The 21,687-nt window shown below is 36.4% G+C and overlaps 1 protein-coding gene across 1 annotated transcript in view; it reads left to right on the top strand.

Annotated features, from left to right (window-relative positions):
- LOC106070766 (protein naked cuticle homolog 2-like) overlaps positions 1-21,207 on the top strand; it is a 101,874-nt gene extending 80,667 nt beyond the window's left edge. Inside the window, exons 5-7 of the mRNA XM_056035474.1 lie at positions 12,586-12,687; positions 15,854-16,251; positions 17,051-21,207. Of these exons, the coding sequence (XP_055891449.1) occupies positions 12,586-12,687; positions 15,854-16,251; positions 17,051-17,855 (1,305 nt within the window). The 3' untranslated portion in view covers positions 17,856-21,207. The remainder of the gene's footprint in view (positions 1-12,585; positions 12,688-15,853; positions 16,252-17,050) is intronic.
- Positions 21,208-21,687: the final 480 nt, after the last annotated feature.

The raw sequence follows: 21,687 nt of genomic DNA, 5'->3' as shown, positions 1-21,687 counted from the left end.
TTAAAGACTGAAATCTCGATGGAAGCTAACATTTGTATTAAAGACTGGAATCTCGATGGAAGCTAACATTTGTATTAAAGACTGCAATCGATGGAAGCTAACATTTGTATTAAAGACTGGAATCGATGGAATCTAACATTTGTATTAAAGACTGCAATCGATGGAATCTAACATTTGTATTAAAGACTGGAATCTCGATGGAAGCTAACATTTGTATTAAAGACTGGAATCTCGATGGAAGCTAACATTTGTATTAAAGACTGGAATCTCGATGGAATCTAACATTTGTATTAAAGACTGGAATCTCGATGGAAGCTAACATTTGTATTAAAGACTGCAATCGATGGAATCTAACATTTGTATTAAAGACTAAAATCTCGATGGAATCTAACATTTGTATTAAAGACTGGAATCTCGATGGAAGCTAACATTTGTATTAAAGACTGCAATCGATGGAATCTAACATTTGTATTAAAGACTGGAATCTCGATGGAAGCTAACATTTGTATTAAAGACTGCAATCGATGGAATCTAACATTTGTATTAAAGACTCGAATCTCGATGGAAGCTAACATTTGTATTAAAGACTGGAAACTCGATGGAAGCTAACATTTGTATTAAAGACTGGAATCTCGATGGAAGCTAACATTTGTATTAAAGACTGGAATCGATGGAAGCTAACATTTGTATTAAAGACTGGAATCGATGGAATCTAACATTTGTATTAAAGACTGGAATCTCGATGGAATCTAACATTTGTATTAAAGACTGCAATCGATGGAATCTAACATTTGTATTAAAGACTGGAATCGATGGAATCTAACATTTGTATTAAAGACTGCAATCGATGGAATCTAACATTTGTATTAAAGACTGGAATCTCGATGGAAGCTAACATTTGTATTAAGGACTGCAATCTCGATGGAAGCTAACATTTGTATTAAAGACTGCAATCTCGATGGAATCTAACATTTGTATTAAAGACTGCAATCTCGATGGAATCTAACATTTGTATTAAAGACTGGAATCTCGATGGAATCTAACATTTGTATTAAAGACTGGAATCTCGATGGAAGCTAACATTTGTATTAAAGACTGGAATCTCGATGGAAGCTAACATTTGTATTAAAGACTGCAATCGATGGAAGCTAACATTTGTATTAAAGACTGGAATCGATGGAATCTAACATTTGTATTAAAGACTGGAATCTCGATGGAATCTAACATTTGTATTAAAGACTGGAATCGATGGAATCTAACATTTGTATCAAAGACTGCAATCGATGGAATCTAACATTTGTATTAAAGACTGGAATCTCGATGGAAGCTAACATTTGTATTAAAGACTGCAATCTCGATGGAAGCTAACATTTGTATTAAAGACTGCAATCTCGATGGAATCTAACATTTGTATTAAAGACTGCAATCTCGATGGAATCTAACATTTGTATTAAAGACTGCAATCTCGATGGAATCTAACATTTGTATTAAAGACTGGAATCTCGATGGAAGCTAACATTTGTATTAAAGACTGGAATCTCGATGGAAGCTAACATTTGTATTAAAGACTGCAATCTCGATGGAATCTAACATTTGTATTAAAGACTGGAATCTCGATGGAAGCAAACATTTGTATTAAAGACTGGAATCTCGATGGAAGCTAACATTTGTATTGAAGACAATAGCATCATATAGTGCAACGTTATTCAGGGGGGAGGGGGGGGGGAGCGCGGCATCTTGATAAAAAAAAAATAAAACGTGTGTGTGTGTGTGTGGGGGGGGGGACTCATTCTAGTCATCACTGCATGTCTGAAAATTCACCATAAAATAATTACCAGTGTTTAAAAATGTACCATATTGGAGTAAAAATAGTCTTTTCAGATTGAAAGTCGTGTTTCATCTTCCAGACTTTTGTTTTGTTGGGGAATCTAATTCTTATAGGTTCTAGACAATTGTGGGGAATCTAATTCTTATAGGTTTTAGACAATTGTGGGGAATCTAATTCTTATAGGTTCTAGACAATTGTGGGGAATCTAATTCTTATAGGTTTAAGACAATTGTGGGGAATCTAATTCTTATAGGTTCTAGACAATTGTGGGGAATCTAATTCTTATAGGTTCTAGACAATTGTGGGGAATCTAATTCTTATAGGTTTTAGACAATTGTGGGGAATCTAATTCTTATAGGTTCTAGACAATTGTGGGGAATCTAATTCTTGTAGGTTTTAGACAATTGTGGGGAATCTAATTCTTATAGGTTCTAGACAATTGTGGGGAATCTAATTCTTATAGGTTTAGACAATTGTGGGGAATCTAATTCTTATAGGTTCTAGACAATTGTGGGGAATCTAATTCTTGTAGGTTCTAGACAATTGTGGGGAATCTAATTCTTATAGGTTCTAGACAATTGTGGGGAATCTAATTCTTATAGGTTCTAGACAATTGTGGGGAATCTAATTCTTATAGGTTCTAGACAATTGTGGGGAATCTAATTCTTATAGGTTCTAGACAATTGTGGGGAATCTAATTCTTATAGGTTTTAGACAATTGTGGGGAATCTAATTCTTATAGGTTCTAGACAATTGTGGGGAATCTAATTCTTGTAGGTTCTAGACAATTGTGGGGAATCTAATTCTTATAGGTTCTAGACAATTGTGGGGAATCTAATTCTTATAGGTTTAGACAATTGTGGGGAATCTAATTCTTATAGGTTCTAGACAATTGTGGGGAATCTAATTCTTGTAGGTTCTAGACAATTGTGGGGAATCTAATTCTTATAGGTTCTAGACAATTGTGGGGAATCTAATTCTTATAGGTTTTAGACAATTGTGGGGAATCTAATTCTTATAGGTTCTAGACAATTGTGGGGAATCTAATTCTTATAGGTTCTAGACAATTGTGGGGAATCTAATTCTTTTAGGTTCTAGACAATTGTGGGGAATCTAATTCTTATAGGTTCTAGACAATTGTGGGGAATCTAATTCTTATAGGTTCTAGACTATTGTGGGGAATCTAATTCTTATAGGTTCTAGACAATTGTGGGGAATCTAATTCTTATAGGTTCTATATAATTGTGGGGAATCTAATTCTTATAGGTTCTAGACAATTGTGGGGAATCTAATTCTTATAGGTTCTAGACAATTGTGGGGAATCTAATTTTTAAAGGTTCCTGACTTTTAATGGACCTCTCATAGCCTCTGTCACAGATGCCATTATAGATTTATTTGTATATTTCACATTTAAAAGCTTATGTGTAAATAGAAATATAAACCCTTGACTGAGCCTCAGGAATTACCCCACAAATCTAGATCCTTGACAGCGCCTCAGGTTTTACCCGAGACGTAATTACGATGTTGCAAATCTATTGGTTGATTTGAAAATAAATAAAGACATTTTAGCGCCAGAGAATTGACGAGAGTAGAAAGAACGCCAGTCGATGAAAAAATTTCCTAGTAGACAGTCGCGTTTTCTAAGAGCTCTGATTTAAAGCCTTTGTAATGTTACTTGTGCTTGTTGATCTGTAACTTGTACATAAGCTGTACTTACGTTTTATATTTAAATAAAGTTCCAGAGTTGTGTTTTAACTAAGAATCTTATTGTGAATCCTAGATCGTCATTTATTCGACTATTTTAATTCAAGTGAAATCCCGGCACCACAACACACGCTGTGACAGCCTCCTACATTTGTTGAGGAATCGAAATGTGTTGGATCATTGTTACATTGAGATATCGCGTTAACCGGAAGTGAATGAAATGTAGTTCATTTTCTGAATAGACAGGCAAGTACATCAAGTTTTCAGACAGCCACAGACACATACAAACCACTCTCCCTGCCTTTCTGTCTGTCTCTCTCTCTCTGCCTTTCTGTCTGTCTCTCTCTCTCTCTCTGCCTTTATGTCTGTCTGTCTCTCCCTGCCTTTCTGTCTGTCTCTCTCTCTCAAACACATATCGTTCTTTTCTTCCCCGTGCTTAGTTTTTAGAACAAAACCCTTTTTTTTGATGACGTCATTTCGCACAATAAGTTTAAAAGAGCATTTCATGTGGATGATTGAATCAATATGTCAGGCATTCATTCTACTGGCCTTATATCGCTTTACCGTTTTAACTTTTTTTTTTTTTTTCAATTCACCGAAACAAGTCAAGTAGTCCCATCAAAAAATCGGTGAATAATTCAGCGTAGCCGCGCCCCCATTGTTTTTTTCAGTTGCCGGTTCCGGTTCTTTGTATTTTCATCTGGCGTTCTTTCTCCGGTCCGCCACAGTTCATGAATGTTATACAACTTCATTCAAAACGTCCTTTGTCGTATCGCCCCAACGCACCTCCCCTCCCCCCCCCCACCTCCCGAGAGAAGTGGATAAAACTCTCAGCGCCCCGTCGTGTCCTGTAGCGGTAGAAATGGTGAGCGCTCGCGACAGAAGGAAATGTGCTCATGAATTAAAGAAACTTCCAGATGGCTATTTGATACTCTCTATGCTTCATCGGTAGGAGGTTTTAGGCATTATGACTTATTCAATCACACTGCAGGAGCCAAGCGGTTTCCTTGGATTATCTTGACCACTCTGCACAGAACGGTTTGAATTATACCTCTAGGGTCTATAAACACGATTTTATACCACGTGACATAAACGAATCATTACAATAAATAAAGTAAAAAAACCTTCTTTAAAAAGACCTCCCCCCCCCAAAAAAAAAAAAAAAAAAAAAAAAAACTTCCTAAAGAATTGCAGCTTTGTATCTATGAAAGATAATTTATAAATCACTAGTTTCTGGTGTATCCGGTGTAGAGAATAGAAAGTATTGATTAGCAAACTAGTTTAATTAATCTTGCACTAATATTGAGCACTGTATCCCAGTCCTTTTGTCAGTAGTGCCAACCACGTCATTAGTATTATTTACTTGGCACTCGCGATCTTTTACTATGGCGTCATTGACATGGTTTAGTTTATCTATTTAGTCTCTCCCAATCTTTCTCTTGTTATAGTTTTTGGGTTTTTCTTAGGGTTTCATTGTGTTGCCCCCCGTATTTACCCATGTCGCTTTGTCTTCGTTGTCTGTTGTCTTTATTCTGTATTTTATTCTTTATAAAACGAATCTTAAACTTCGAAAAGAAAAGACAAATACGATAGCAGTGTTCAAATGTATTGTTAAAATTCCCAGTTAGTTTCGAATCACCTATGAACTTCAGACTGTTACATCATTGTTCAAATTAAGCGATTGTCCATCGTGAAGTACTCTTACTATACCTTTGCAAATAGGCATTCTAACTCTAAGTCTGTTCAGCACTGCTGGGTGGACCAAATAACTTCCTCAATTACCATCTTTTGGATTTGAACCCTTGTAGCCACTTCCTCTTAACCACCACTTGAAGTATTTTACGAATTAACTGTTTGACCAAATGCTTCAGCATACATGTATTTTTTTTTTTATAAAAGCATTAGCCTGAAAATTATTATCATATTATTTGTAATAATGTACCCAGTTCAAAAGACGTTTCAGCGCCAAATATTACATTTCTTTGCTCGGAAAACGAAGAAAGAAAAACAATTTACCCGGAGTCAATATTCGTGCTTCTTGTCACTTGTTTGCCGGCGAAGCGCGCTGATCGATACCCGAGTTTGCTCTGTGCATTGTTTCCCACCAGGGGGCGCGTTTGTTATTTCAACTTGTTTTAATTCGTATTTCTTTGAAAGTCATTTTGGTCTTTTGTTGCGCATGCACTTTCATCCCGTGGACAGCCTGTAATTATTGCTGATTGCTCAGACGATAACTGGTTTTCCTTTGAACTTTGGGTGGTGCGTGTGTGTTTCGGTGTAGTGGGGGCTGGGGTGGAATTCGAAGACTCGCTTTGAGGAGAGTGGGGGCTGTATGGGGATAAGCGCGTAGAACTTACTAGATTCGTAGCGCCTGATATTTAAGGTAGCATACTTGCCTGTCAAGTCAGAGTCTAATTATAGATCAAACGCTGTTTCCAGGTATGTGTGAGAGACTTAAGGCGATTGTGTGGAGGAGTGGGGAAGATCAGGAAGGCGAAATATCAAAGTCTTGGAATCCACCCCACCCCCTCTCCGGTAAAATGTCTGGCTGCAGTCATCCCACCTTCAATTCATCTTCGTCTTTTTGGAGTGGGACACCTCACAGTACCTGACTCCCCAGACAAACGCCTACCCAAAACTTTTTCATTGTCCGACGCTACCTACGTGAGGTCACAAGGTTAACTGCGAAGCAATGAGTTCTCTCACGCGCGCTCTCCCTGAGATAAACTGATGACCATTATCTTAGGGAAGTTGTAGACCTACTCATCAGTCACACGTCTGCTACTCGGAGGCGGCGTCAAGTGAAATTCGATAGGGGAGGGGTTTAAGGATAAGGAAAGTCTGAGGGCGCCACTGTCCTATTCTACGCGCGCTGATTATCTGCCTCAAAGGATTGTCTCAAGCCTTTTTAAAATCAAAATGAAGACGAATTCCGTGTGGTCTAGGCGACTTGCACTTATCTGTATTCATAATCATATAATTCTTCTAGGATATAGAAGGCGTACCAGAATTTTAAGATCAAATGCGATTTATCTCTTAACCCAACAGAATAATCCCCAAACACACACCCCTCTGTAGACTCTGCGTCCACCCTTACGAAACTGTCTTTGAGTGCCCCTAGTAAGTCCAATGAATTCACCTCAAGACAGACCAGAACAAGCCAGCGTAACGTGTAGGGTAGTGTGGAACAGATGGGAACAAGCCAGCGTAACCTGTAGGGCAGTGTGGAACAGATGGGAACAAGCCAGCGTAACCTGTAGGACAGTGTGGAACAGATGGGAACAAGCCAGCGTAACGTGTAGGGCAGTGTGGAACAGATGGGAACAAGCCAGCGTAACCTGTAGGGCAATGTGGAACAGATGGAAACAAGCCAGCGTAACCTGTAGGGCAGTGTGGAACAGATGGGAACAAGCCAGCCTAACCTGTGGGGCAGTGTGGAACAGAGGAGAACAAGCCAGCGTAACGTGTATGGCAGTGTGGAACAGAGGAGAAGAACAGTTTGCTACTTTTCCTTGGCTAAAACTGCAATGAGCATCAGAAAGCTGCGTAGAAGCAGAGGCGGCCTAAGCCGTTCTTGGGGCCCTCAACGAGTGTCATATCAGAGCCACCAATATTTGTACGACGGGCTAACGGGGACAAAAGATTCTCCTTATCGCGGGGCCCCGAAAGTGCGCGACCTGAGGAGGTTGCCCCATTCGCCCCCCTTTCCGTCCGCCTCAGCTAGAAGACTTAGAATCTCCAACTATTGATGGTTGATTTCTGAACCGTAAAAACGACTCTATTTGATCATGTTGATTTCTTGAAAGTCTAGGTGCCAAGTCTTTCTTCTTTGATATTTTTTTTCTTTGAAATCTTCCTAACTTTAACATCTTTCAGTAGGCGATCATCTTGTTACAAGAAATTATAACGATCAAATATTTTGAAACTATCGCGAAATAAAGTTCTGTCTATTCTGAGACATCACTTAAAGATATCGTCTATTCGGAGACTGTTATACTTGAATAAGAAAACAATCTCTTCTAACACATTTAGTATTTGAAAAAAAAAAGAACCTATCATATCAGGTATTGGAATAACGCATGTCATTACCTACCACATCGGTGTCTGAGCCACACCACCCTATTTCCTGACCCAAAAAAAAAGAAAAAAAGACAACATACTGTCGACAAGTAGTTTGAGATTAGATAAATGTAATTTTCGGTATCTTTCGGTGAATGGTCGCAGATATGGAAGCTACAAGGAAGGAGTTTTCTAGCTACTGTTGTCTTTTATCAGTGAGTATATGCTACTTCTTGGCTTTGGTCTGGACTCAGCCTTATCACTGAAGTGTGGTTAGTTCTATCTCACCCTCACCTTCCTACGAAATCTTTGTCTTGTGGCATTCAGACAGACACACTAGAGGGCGCTTGTGTTTTGAATGTTGTGCGGGTAGACTGGAAACAAATGAATCAATGGACTACGTGACAAACTAATGACCAGAAGGTTGACCGGTAGCTAATAGACTGACTGTAGTAATGAAGGTATAAAGTGTGGCTATATTATATGAATGATTGACTATAAATGAATTACGGCGAATGAATGATTGATTTTATGAGTGCATGGCCGACCTGTTCAATTATTGAATGGCCTGTGGAGTGATGCAGTGACTTAAATAACTCACCACTGTTCTCTTAAGGAATGCTTTAGGACGTAGATAACATGATATGGGGAAGTGATAGGACACAACATGTTAGGTCAAAAATGATGAAATGCTAAGTACACTGTGGCTTGAAAATAAACATTTGACGAAATCATTTTGTAATCAGCTGACTACAAGAAACATAAGACTAAAAAAAAAACAGTTTTATTTTATAGAATAAGAATGACCTTTTAAAAAAAAAAAATGGACATCTATCCGTTTTTACATTATATTTTATTTAATTAGTTTTCGCTTCAGAGCACCAGCCAAAAAATATTTGGCGTTAAGTTAGCCATGCTATTAGTTTTAATTTGGAATCGAAACACAAAAAAAAAAAAACTGGGGGAAAGGGGAATATTTATGTCTGAATTTTGTTGCTCTTCTTTTTTTCCTTCGAATGAATGTTCTCTCAGTTTCTTTGACTTTTTGTTCTTCCTCTCTCCAATTCTTTGTTTTATGGTTCGCGCTTACTCGCCCTTGCCCTCCTGTTTCGTCACCTCCTTGTATATGTGTCTCCCCCCCCCCCCCGGGTTTCTCCTCCTCTTCCACAACGGAAGAAACAAAATGGTCGTAAATTGTGTCTCCTGGCAGCATCTTGATCTGGAAGAATTCATAGGTCCAACGTTTCCTTTTATTTTGATGTCCAAGAAATGAGAACATTTCTTCACAGCGATAGCGAGATGGGAGGAAGGAGAGAGGGAAGGAGAGGGAGAGAGATAGGGGAAGGGAGAGGGAGGGAGGAAGGAAAGAGAGGGAGGGAGAGAGAGGGAGAAATGGGAGAGAGCGAGGGAGGAAAGAGAGGGGAGGGAGAGAGAGGGAGGGAGGAAGGGGAGGGAGAGAGAGAGAGAGACGTAGACACAAAAAGAAAAAAAAAACGTGGGAGAGGGGGGGGGCTTGTTAATATGTAGGAGTCATTTCTACCATTATATTTTCAGCAACTCAAGATAAGAAAGAACCATTTCGATAAGAAAGAACCATTTCACTATCTCGCCATCTCTCTGGCGTCTGGAACTTGTTGTTTGAATTGTCTCTAATTGTCTGATATTTGATGTATTTAACACAAGGACGTTAGAAGAAAAAAAAAACTTCACTGATCTAATTGTGATTCAAATGTATTCAAAATACAGCATTAGAAATATTTCTTTTGGTTGGACAATGTGTTGCTCTACAAGGGAGAATTGTGTCGACAAATTAACTTGATAACAGCAATTTTGTTTTAAGTAGGATGGAAATAAAATAAACAAGGTTACAAAGTCAGTTTGTGCGGAAACACAAACTCAAAATCGGCCCCCGAAATGGTCAACCCAGGCAGGAAAAAAGGCAGGTTGCAATATTTTCAGAAAGAACATCAGAATGAAATTCTGTCGTAGGCGAATGACAGAGAAAAATGGAGAAAGAAGGTTGACAGATCTTGTGTGGTGCCCCAACGGTCCAGCAGACCAAGGGATTGAAGAAAGTGAAGGAGAAGTTCGATGTGAACCTGGCCTAACTGATGTCATAGAATGATTATCTCATTGATCTAAGTGCTCTATAAAGGGTCAATCTCTTAATCTCTTATTCAAAGGCTCAAGAAAAAAAAATTTCGTACAAAAAAAAAATCTCCCCTTTTAGGATACCTCATCTTTTTAGCTTTTGACTTCAGTTGTCGAGCTGTTTACATCCTAGGAATCCTTGGGCCTTTGCCTCTTTTCTTTGCCTCTTTTTTGGGCTTAGCTTCTTTTTTGGGCTATTGGCCTCTTTATTGGGCTTTATTTATTTATTTATTTTTTAACAAAAAGATGCATATTTTATTAGTAAGCGTACAAATTAAGTAGTTACATTTTAAAGTACAATGATTGCAAAACATAGCAATGCATATAATTACATTTAGGTTGTCATAATATTTTAACGTTTTAAATTTCTTTGTATATGGCGTTATTTTTTTCCAATAGCATATAATGAAAATTTTTGAAATTTAAGGCTCTTAAAATATATGTGGTGAGAATGTCAACAATAGGTAATTAAATAGAAACAATCAGAGTGAAAGTAGAAACTTAAATGATATAGTGACTTCTTTACGAATATTGAAAAAATACCACCACTATCCGTATTGTGCATACCTGTGCAGTCTACATACAAATATATTATTTCTTACTACCTTGCAGACGTTTACATTCTCTACAGTCATTCTTCTTCTTCTGTTGTTCTAATATTGAGCATCAACATAACCTCATATCTCAACAAGCTTCTACATCAAATTGTTTTTTTTTTGCTTCCACAACCAGCTCACATTCACTAAATAAGTGTTTCTCTGGGTTTTGGTTTTCTTTTTTTACAAATTACACAGGTATATTTGGACCCTGTTGTAGTTGAGAGTCTTCCTTTTATTGGGGTCATCCCGAAGAGTAATCTGTAGGCCACTTCTCGTGCTTTGGGTGTTATGTATTTGTTGTGTAAATGCGTGAATGTGTCTGTCCACTTGGTTGGTTTAACCCCTAACTCCCCTTTTTAGTAATGTGTCCTGTGTTTCACATTATTACGCATCTGTTCAAATGATAATACGAAAAATTACTTATTAATTGTTGTTTTAAACTATGTTCCATTAATATGCTTGCTAAGTAGATTTTTTTCTCTTTGAAAAATTTTTTTTGTTTTTGTTTTTGTAAATGTGGTAGTTAACATGACAGAACTTAGCAATACAAATGTAAAAAAAAAAAATTTCGACAAAAAATCTAAAACCGTTTAAATAAATGTGTTAAAAAATATGATAAATAGTCGTCTCCCTTACTTAATAGCCTCCCGTGTTTGTTACTATTAATAGTGAATAGTTGTAGAAATGGTGTATTTTTATGAAAAAACTGCTTGAAAGTTGATTTTAAAAATTAAAATTTTTGCTTTCAGAAAAGAAAAATGTAGCCGTTGCATCAGAACTTTGAATGGTCTAAAATACCATGATGTTGGATTTTCAATATCTTTTCTAATTTACGAGATCTAAACGGGACGGACGGATGGACAGACAGACCACACAAAACTAAAAGCGTCTATTATCCTTTCGGGGGCCGCTAAACTGTGAAGAGTTTGTACACCAATCAACGTAATTGCTTTACTTATAAAATAGCAATTTTTTTTAAAATTTACAATCCTTGCTAATTAGACATATTAAACATTGAGCATTTTTTAAATAATAACAACATTATACCTGTTAATTAAAATGTGCAACAAGACACCTTGCAAGAATCAGGCGCATTTTTTAGACATTTTCTTAATTTAAAAAGACCGCGGGAAACAGAAAAAGAAAAAAAACTTTAAAAAAAATGCACAAGGTGCATGCCATGAGAGGTTAGTCATCACAATAAAAGAGGTATCGATTCTTCCCGGTTAGTAGGTCCGAGAACTGGCCAGGGGAAAAAAGCGTGGGGGAGGCTGGAAAGTGTCAAACTAGCCAGCCCATGATTCATCTGACCTTATTTCACAATCCCCCCACCCCCGCTTTTTTTTTTTAGTTTTGAAAAAACTCTTGAGCGCATCTGGTGAAGATAAAACCCCGGATTATAAGCCGCTTGCCATGTGCGGCGATTATCTGTGAAATTAATGACATTATTATCTTTAATTTGAGCGATTACACGATAGCACAGTGCATCAAGTCCATTGGCCTTTTGACTTGGAACTCAACAATGGAGATTGGGCTAACGGGAAGGTGGTCATCATCAGACTAAAGGCTTTGGTCACTTCGGGTAATACTGGCGGTTAGTTCTGAACTAATTGTCCGGAGAATTGTAGACTTTTTCTTGGTTGCAGGAGCTAATATGAATGATAGATAATACTGTTGGCTGCAGGAGCTAAAGTGAATGATAGATAATACTGTTGGCTGCAGGAGCTAAAGTGAATGATAGATAATATTGTAGGTTGCAGGAGCTAAAGTGAATGATAGATAATACTGTTGGCTGCAGGAGCTAAAGTGAATGATAGATAATACTGTAGGTTGCAGGAGCTAAAGTGAATGATTGTTGGCTGCAGGAGCTAAAGTGATGGATAATACAGGCAGATCTGTTTGGCTTTAAGCTAACATAAAATAGCTTTTATAAGTGACTTTACCTTTTGTTGATATTATATCGATGTCTCTGCTGATATTTAATTAGTCAGTGTTCACTATTCCGATACTGGCATTCTGTAGTATATGCTGTTTTTTTTTTTTGGGGGGGGGGGGTCTTTGAGTGTATCCTTCCTGCTGTGTCTGTGTATTCTTGTCATTCAGATTTGATGTCCGTGTTTCAAAGTGACATCACAAAGTGGTAATATGTTTTATCGATATGTGCTACTATTTCTTGTGTTTAATTTTCTAAAAACACAAACAATCTTTCCATATGAATAAAACTTAATACTTGTTTGATAACAGGAGATCGAGTGCGGCGTCCAGTTGGAAGGCTCTGAGAATTCCAAGCAGGAATGGTCATTCACACTGTATGACTTTGATGGACATGGTATGATAACAAAGGAGGTGAGCACTACTGATTATATCGCTACTTTCTTCCCGTCTCTTATAGCTTCTTTATTCTACACAACTTAACTGCTTTTGATTACAGTTTTTGGGTTTCTTTTGTGAGAAACTTCAAAATGAAAACTTAAAAAAATTGTTAAAGAGTGACGAAATAGAGACATATCGGGATTTAAGGGAGGGCAGGTGGGGCTACTGCCCAGAGCAAACCGCAAGAAAGGGGCCCCCACAATAAAAAATAAATATCCGAATTTCGACGGGTCAGAAACTATACTTTTTTTTTTTTTTAACGAACTCTCTTTACTATTTTTTTTTTCGCATTTTTAGCGCCAATACTTCAAATCTTAGGGCTGGCAACACACTGAGGTGATCTAGAAGTGTCTGCTGGTAGTTTATCTATTAATGTAGCTCTGCATTGGCGTTAGTGCAGGGTGTTACCTCCACATTACATTTTATAAACTAAAACATGCATATTAAATATTTGTTGAAAAGGAAAAATGAGATGAAATGTACAAGTACCCGCTACTCTATTTCTTTCTACTAAAATATGGCCTACTTTTAGATAGAAGTAGTAGTATTCAAAGTGCATTCCTGCCTCCCAGGGCAACATAACGGCCTCCCACGGCAACATACCGGCCTCCCAGGGCAACATACCTGCCTCCCAGGGCAACATACCTGCCTCCCACGGCAACATACCTGCCTCCCACGGCAACATACCGGCCTCCCAGGGCAACATACCGGCCTCCCAGGGCAACATACCTGCCTCCCAGGGCAACATACCGGCCTCCCAGGGCAACATACCTGCCTCCCACGGCAACATACCGGCCTCCCAGGGCAACATACCGGCCTCCCAGGGCAACATACCGGCCTCCCAGGGCAACTATCTCTTTTTATGATCGTGTCCAAATAAAAAATATTATCTAAGCATCAATGGGATACAAGTATCTCGCCGGTAGCTAGTTCACAATATACGCTCTCTGGGTCACAGTCTGTGTACATCTGGCACTTTGTTAGCATTAACACCTTGCCTATGTATGTAATCCAGTGTTCGGCTTCTTCTTCGTCTTGACCATAGCGGAAATGCCCTGTTGTCATTAGCCACCAGCGATCTTCTCTCTGGTGCGGTGAGCTCATTCCGTGACGTCATGACACTCTAGCACTTTGTTTTTTATTGTTTGTAACACTCCCCCATCCCAGCCTCGTCTCTAAACAACTAAAAATATTGTCAAAACAAATAGAAAAAAAACAAACACATGATTTGATTGAAAATGTAAAAAAAAAAAAAAAAAAAAATGGAAAAAAGAAGGGGGAGGGGGGGGGCTAGTTATTAAGCATTGTAAACTAGCCACGCTGAGAAAGGCCCCTGGAGTTTTACGTAGCTATCACCTAAAACAGATAGGGTGAACATAAAAAAGAAGGAAGAGAACCAGCTCGAATACTGGGCAGGGCAATATTTCCAGTTCAATGCCAGTTGTATTTCTGTGTCCCATAAGTCTTCTCATGTGATCAGATTCAATTTGGCGTTGTTGGAGACAGGGAAAGATAACTTTAGGGAAGGAAAGATTTTTATGCCATATTTTTATGATGAGCAAAATCTAAAGTAAAAACAGAGAAAAAAAATCAAGTATGACAATGTAGATAGAGTCAAGTATTGCTGTTGTAGCGTATCACATGTAGATAGAGTCAAGTATTGCTGTTGTAGCGTATGACATGTAGATAGAGTTAAGTATTGCTGTTGTAGCGTATGACATGTAGATAGAGTCAAGTATTGCTGTTGTAGCGTATGACATGTAGATAGAGTCAAGTATTGCTGTTGTAGCGTATGACATGTAGATAGAGTCAAGTATTGCTGTTGTAGCGTATGACATGTAGATAGAGTTAAGTATTGCTGTTGTAGCGTATGACATGTAGATAGAGTCAAGTATTGCTGTTGTAGTGTATGACAAACTGAAGCTAAATGTGATCAATCACTGGGTTTTTATTTAGAATCCATGGCGATGACTGCGATTGTAAATTATCTTCAAAATCCACCTCTTGTAGACGGTCGTTGATCGCTAGCATTGAACTGGTAGACAACTAAATCGCTGGAGACGTTTTATATTTTACCTTGTTAAACGTGAATAACTTCTAAGTGAACAAAACTAATGATAACTTTGTATTACAATCTAGACATATTTAACATGAGATGAGTTGAAATCAATCTAATAGACATTAGTAATAATGTAAAATAAAATCTAACTCACTACGAAAATTCGTTTTTTTTTTCACTGGAATTCTGGAGTCGTCTCCCCTAACCAAGACAGCCTACGACATTGTCCCTTATCCTCTTATCTTGCATCATTCACACTGCATGGCCACCAACCAATCGCTAACTTCTTCTCACCGTCACCATAGAAACACACACACACACACTCCATAACACCATCTTAGTTTAATATTTATTTTAACTTCCAATCACAGCAGTTGTTCACTGTGTCTGTCACAGAACACTTGGTCAATTTTGGCCACACAAATAGGCAAAACTTAACAGTATGAGTATTCATGTAAAAAAAAAAAGTTGTTTCTTTTTCAGACCCTACGGTAGTGCAGATGATGTTAGGGTCATCTGTTTCTTTGGTCAATGATTAATGAGCAGGGTGTAATGAGGCCTGCACAACGACCAACCGCCTTTACTTTCCCCAACTTACGTCAGGTACTCATTTGAGTTGGGTGGATTCATGGGCGCCCTGTAAAGTAAAGTTCCCCTTTCAGACCTAGTGGTCTATACGGTTTATGAGGGTGTTATGTGGCCAGTACAACGACAAACCACCTTTACTTTTCCCCAACTAATGTCAGGTACCCATCAGAGCTGGGTGGACTCAGAGGCACCCAAAGATCCCAAAATTAAAATTCCCAGTCTTGACCAGGATTCGAACCTGGGACCCCCAGTTCGGAAGTCAAGCGCTTTACCGCTCAGCTACTGCGCCTCCTAGGGGCGCCCTGAAAATCTCGAAATTCAAAATTCCAGTCATCATCGAGATTTGGACCCAGGACCCCTGGTTCTGGTTTAACCACTCATCCACCATATTAATGTAGGAAGTTTCTATTTCGCTTGAAGATAGTTTTAACTGTTGTTGCTATGTACCTGATATAATTTCATGTCATGATATAATTTCATGTCATTTTTCAGGATTTGGCCAGTTTGTTGAAAGCTTTATATGATGCAGTTGGCTCCTCCATTAAACTTCCTCCCAATGGAGCCAAAACATTAAAGCTGCGTCTTTCTGTGGGCCAGGACTGCACTGCAGAGATCCAGCGAGTCAGCAATGTGAAATCCTCAGAGCGATGCAGGAACACAAACAAGGCACCAAAGAATAAAGTCAGGGACTTTTCCAAGCTGAACAACTTGATGAGGACACAAATTAAATGCACTAATGAAAATCAGGCTCAGGTTTTGGGTCTAGCCACACTGGAGGCAGTGAGCTGCAAGCCTGAGGAGATAGCTAGAAAGAGTCTAGTGCCTGATCACCAGGAACTGGCGAGTTTGATACATGAAAATATGGAAAGAAATCAAATTAAACAACTCAGGTCAGCTCATTGATATATAATTAGGCCTATAAATTGGAAATAATTAGATGTTAAGACAAGATGTAAAGTTAAGAATGTTGCTATGACTTTGTAACCTTATTGGAAAGGGACTTAAAGCTTTATATTTAAAGGTAGTTCAAAACATTAGGTAGACCTTCTGTACATTATACTTCATCCAGAATGTAAAATATTGAATGTTCTTCAATCTCAACCTGTAAAAAGTGCAAGTCAATAAGGGTAGGAAAATACTGCTTCAATGAAAGAATAAGAACACAATTTATCACTTGAAAGCAACTAAATTTATCACTTGAAAGCAACTAAATTTATCACTTGAAACCAACTAAATTTATCACTTGAAACCAACCAAATTTATCACTTGAAACCAACTAAATTTATCACTTGAAACCAACTAAATTTATCACTTGAAACCAACTAAATTTATCACTTGAACTTTGATTTTAAAATATTTTAAACCAATGACAAATTTTTTTCAAAAGTAGATTTAAAAAAAAATAGAACTTTTACATCTCCATCTTAACCAGTTCATGGGAACTCATCCAATACCTTTATTTGCAACTATCAACACAATGAAATTCTCTGTTTCATAAACTTAAGATTTGTAAAACTACCTTTTCTTTTTTTTTTTTGACATTTTTACTTCTTTTATTTTTATGGTAGTTGTCTGAAAAAGTACAATTTTATAACATACTTAACAAACATTGAAAAAAAATAAATTGAACTATAATGTACTTTATCATTGTTATTTTTTTTGTATCACTATTTTATTTTATTGTTTCAGGAGACATCATAGTGACAGAAATGAAGGTCAGCACCACTACAAGAGACGACATCGCACCACAGCTGCACACTGCCCAGTCATCACTGCAGGTGCTGCCCTGACTACACTCCCAACATCCTCAACTGTGATTGTCCTGGGTGAACAGCAGGAGGACAGGCCCAAAGAGAGTCAGGACAGAAGGAATTATTACCTCGACCTCGCTGGGGTGGACAACTCAAAGTTTCAATACAATCCCACAGTTCCTGTGGCAGGCTCAGGCTGCGTGAGGACAGGCTCTGGCCAGCATAGGTCACGGTCACACGACATTGGCAACTCTGGCAAATGTGACAATCGGCAGGTGGGAGCATTAAACCCATGCGATGCTGTCCTGAATATCAACTCAGACAAATGTGATAATGTCAAGCGAGAGAGTGAAAGACTTGCTGGTAAACCTGCTAACACTAAAATAGATCACCTCAGGTCTAAATCCTCTGACCCTCAAGAAATCAACATTGGAAAAAAATCTGCTAAACCCTTAGTACAACAAGACCCTCAGGTTACCTCATTCTCCATAAACAAACACAACCGGTTTAGACCAGTGAGCCTGCCTGGCCATGTGCCTGCTACTATCTCCCCTCACTATCACAGGCGGCATCGGCATAGAGAGAAGGACCATGACCTTGCCATGCAGCAGGTGGCTCAGTGGATAGAGCGAGAGCATGCTTGGGATATGGATGGTGAGCGTCTGGTGGTTCAGAGACATGAACACCATCATTTTCATGAGCACCATCACCACCACCATTATCACCACTACCATGAGGCTTGAGCTTCCTTCTGGGCCAAGATATTCATTAGAAACAGTGTTTTTTTTAAACAGTATTATTATCTACAGTGGGAACCACCACTTACTCTATCTAGTCCATGTACCAGCAGTTTATTTAACACATTTCCATAGCGTAGATATAAAAGTCAGTATTTTAGTGAGACTTGTAATATTTCTTTGTAGTTTCACTTTTGTCTTCACTGACAACATTTGATATTGGACAAAATTATAGTAATAGACAAAAAAAAAGTCATGGTCACTGAGCTTAAAAAAGCTTTTTAAAATGTATAGAAATGAGTATGTCAACATAACTTACAAAAACATACAACTAATCATGCACTACATTCTTTTTATCAAAGTCATGCTAGTGTTTATTTTCTTGGAAGCTAATTCATCTCCCTTGAATATGGATTGGAATTGAACTACAAAGGATAACTCTTGTTCAAGTTCTGATCATTTGTTTGTATCCAGTTCAGTTTTATATAAAAAAAAAAAATATTTTTAATGAAAAATTGCATTTTCCTCCATTTTAATCATTTTGCCAAATTATTGAGGGTAAAGCATATCCACAAATTAATTTTTCATTTTAATGATACACAAGTTAAGAATATCATGTTTTTATTTCATTATTGGCGCTTTCCTTTATAATATTGATTCGTAGATAAAATTCAACATGGCCAATTGTTTACAATATTTTCTAGATAATTTTTTTTGTGAAAGATATATATATATATCTGTGTGCTGTGATTAGTTTATTTATTTGATAGACTCCATGAACTGGCTAATACATGATAAATATCATTAATCACAATTTCTGTTCCAATATTTAAAATTTACTTTGTTTTTGCTCTAAATAAAAAAAATGACAAAACAAAATTGGCTATGTAATGTTGAATTTTGACATTTTTATTTTTAAAACAATTTAAATTTCTTTAGCTCTAATGTAGTGAAAAAAAACAGTATAAAATCAAGTAATTAGGTCTAAACAAATAAAACAATATCTGAAATGTTATTTCACATTTTTTTTCTCAAGAATGAACAGAGGAAAATAAACATACCGGGAAACATTTCATAACTAAATTTGTGCTCTAATCAATTTATTAAATTTTTTTTTAGAAAGTTTTTTTTTTTAGAAAGTCCTAAATAATATCAAAATGTTGTTAGTTTTAATTTAAAAAAAAAAATCAAAATGTTATAGAATAAATTAAATTACTTTGCTTATTGCTAAAAATCAGCTCCCATATTCCTTACAATTTTATAGGCTATCAAACCATATCAACATCATTTCTTTGTTTCAAGATTTTTCTTTTAAGGAAACAAATTAAATTTGCTAAATAAAAATTTTGGTTATAAAGCAGCCATATTTTTTTGTTGTTGTTGTTTTTTAAATCAAGTAAAAGCTATTTATTTATTTTTCGCTTACTCGTAGAAAATAATTCTACAAGATCAACATTGATATTAAGTAAACAGTTTTGTGCAAAGGGAAATTTTTCATACTAAATTTCTTTGTGAGTCAATTGAATGCTGTTCTGAGTGTGTACAATCTGATACAGAATTTAAGTCATTTTACAATTATCATAATTCACTTGTTTGCCTTTAGAATTGACCAAAATAGGGCTATAATTAGTTTCTAAAGTTGTGCCTCTTTATTATTTTTTTTTGTAGTATTAATATGTGTTTCTAGAATTTCTTTCTTTTTGTTGTTTGTTTTAGATATTTGTTGCTAAGTCTGTAGCAGACACTATTGCTTTTTTTTTTTATCAGTTGATATATTTCTTCTTAGTTCTCTCAAGTAGAGAGTCAGTTTTATTATTTAACAGAATTATTTGTTATTGTTAGAGAAACATGTTTGATAATTCCAACACACTCGAGTAAAATCCTGTGCTTAGATTGTTGCAATTGGTCTTATAGTTCCCTCTTTCTCCAAAGTGTTTGTTCAATTATTTTGAGGATTAAATATGGTTGAACTGATGATATTAATCAGCCATGGAAGGTTTATCTACCTCATGAATTAACAAAGATATATTCTTGTTACCAAGCTGCCCATTTATATATATATATATATTTTGTCATAGCCTTCAATAGAAAATACACTTGTGGCATTTTTTTTATGTTTATCACCAGGCAAACTACAGGCATGCTTTTTGAAGAGAAAGGTGTAAATAGATGGACAGATTTTTTAAATAATTGCTGAGTTATTTTTTTCTTTAAGTTTATGATTGTGAGCCATGTGTATTAACAATTTGCCAAATGTGTAAACACTGTATTAAAAAGGATCGTTGTAATATGCTCAATGCAATTTGATGTCATCGTTTTAATATAACTTATTAATATTTTTTTTGTTAATCAACATTTTCATTATTGATAATCATGTCTATAAAAAACTATAACTGCACACATGCAAAATAAAATATATCCACTGAGTTTTATATTGAATTTATATAGAATTATCTTGGTATTTAGATTTTAAAATTAACATAATACCCATAAAACCTTGAAGCAGCCACCTTGATATTTGTGGAGAAAGGAAAAACCAAGGGAAATCTAAGTATTGGAAATAGAAATATGTTTGGACTTGTGACTCCCTTAAAAAATTCATTTGTGTTAAATTAACATAGCCATTAATTGTGTTCTATTAGTATACTAAATTTATTAGAAGTATATTGGTATACTATACAGTTTAAAAAAATATGCAGTTTCAGAAACTTCAAGATATAGCCAGTAGTTAATTTCAAAATATATACAAATGATATTATTTCAGTATCAGTCAATTGCTAAATGCTCCTACAACATGATTAAATATTTAGCTTTTTACATTATTTCCAGTACAGTTAACCATAAAGGTGTCTAAAAATATAGAGCTCAGTGAATTATGTAATAATTATTATAGCAAATGCTTTGATCCTAATTGTTTTTATTTTGCTGCAATTTAGCAATCTTTAAAATGCTGGTAAATTAATATTCACTTACTAGTGGGAGAAATTTTTTTCTAAAAACTCATTGGTTTTTGCTTTCTAGAATTACTGTTTTGTCAAAACGTTTAAAAAAGGGAAATAAATCATTTTCCAAATATTTCATATTGTAATTCTCTCATGAGAAACATTTTCATTTAGGTTCACAGTTATTTTCCCTTTGTATTGACATTATTTAATTCCAATGTTTCCCCAGTTTGTCTTTTTAGTGTCCTATTCTCCACTTAATTCTGGCATTTAGTTTTTAACAAATCAAAGTGTCCAATTGTTGGGGTTGACATTTCCACTGTACTTAGCACTGTCATTTATAAAGGCTTGTGTGTCCCTGTGATGTCAGGCTAATGACATGTGTGACATCTCAGCATTAAAGAACTTAATTATCAGACCTTGAGTATTTCCTTTTTTTTTTTCATGTTTTGTTTTACTCTGTGTGTGTGTATGTTTTAGAAGTGTCTGTTGAATGGTCTACAATTTTTGTTTTGGATTGAATTAGAGGGCATTCATGTGTTGTTATTTTAAAATGTGTGATCAAGTTATTAAGCACCTGACTTTCAATCTGATTGACATGGGCTCAAATCTTGTTGATGGAACCAGTATTAGTATGACCTATGGACTTACTTGAATTGTTTGTATTCTCTAAGTCCTAAAGTGGCCAAGCGGGAAAAAAAAGTCAAATCGGTTGATGGTTGTTATGATTACATAGCACACTTTTAAACCATTGGAAAGAAAGTGACCTAAATATTTTCTGTATGGACAATAGTCTTCAAGGAACTTAACTTACTTTTTCTTATAAAACAAATATCAATTCTGTCTGTCTGGTAAAAGGTTTGTACACATTATTTCTACACCCAATCTTGGATCTA

Source organism: Biomphalaria glabrata, chromosome 7 (assembly GCF_947242115.1).
Source record: "Biomphalaria glabrata chromosome 7, xgBioGlab47.1, whole genome shotgun sequence".
Classification (NCBI taxonomy): Eukaryota; Metazoa; Mollusca; class Gastropoda; family Planorbidae; genus Biomphalaria; species Biomphalaria glabrata.
The sequence above is the reverse complement of the archived record's forward strand: the minus strand, read 5'-3'. Positions and strand labels throughout refer to the sequence as shown.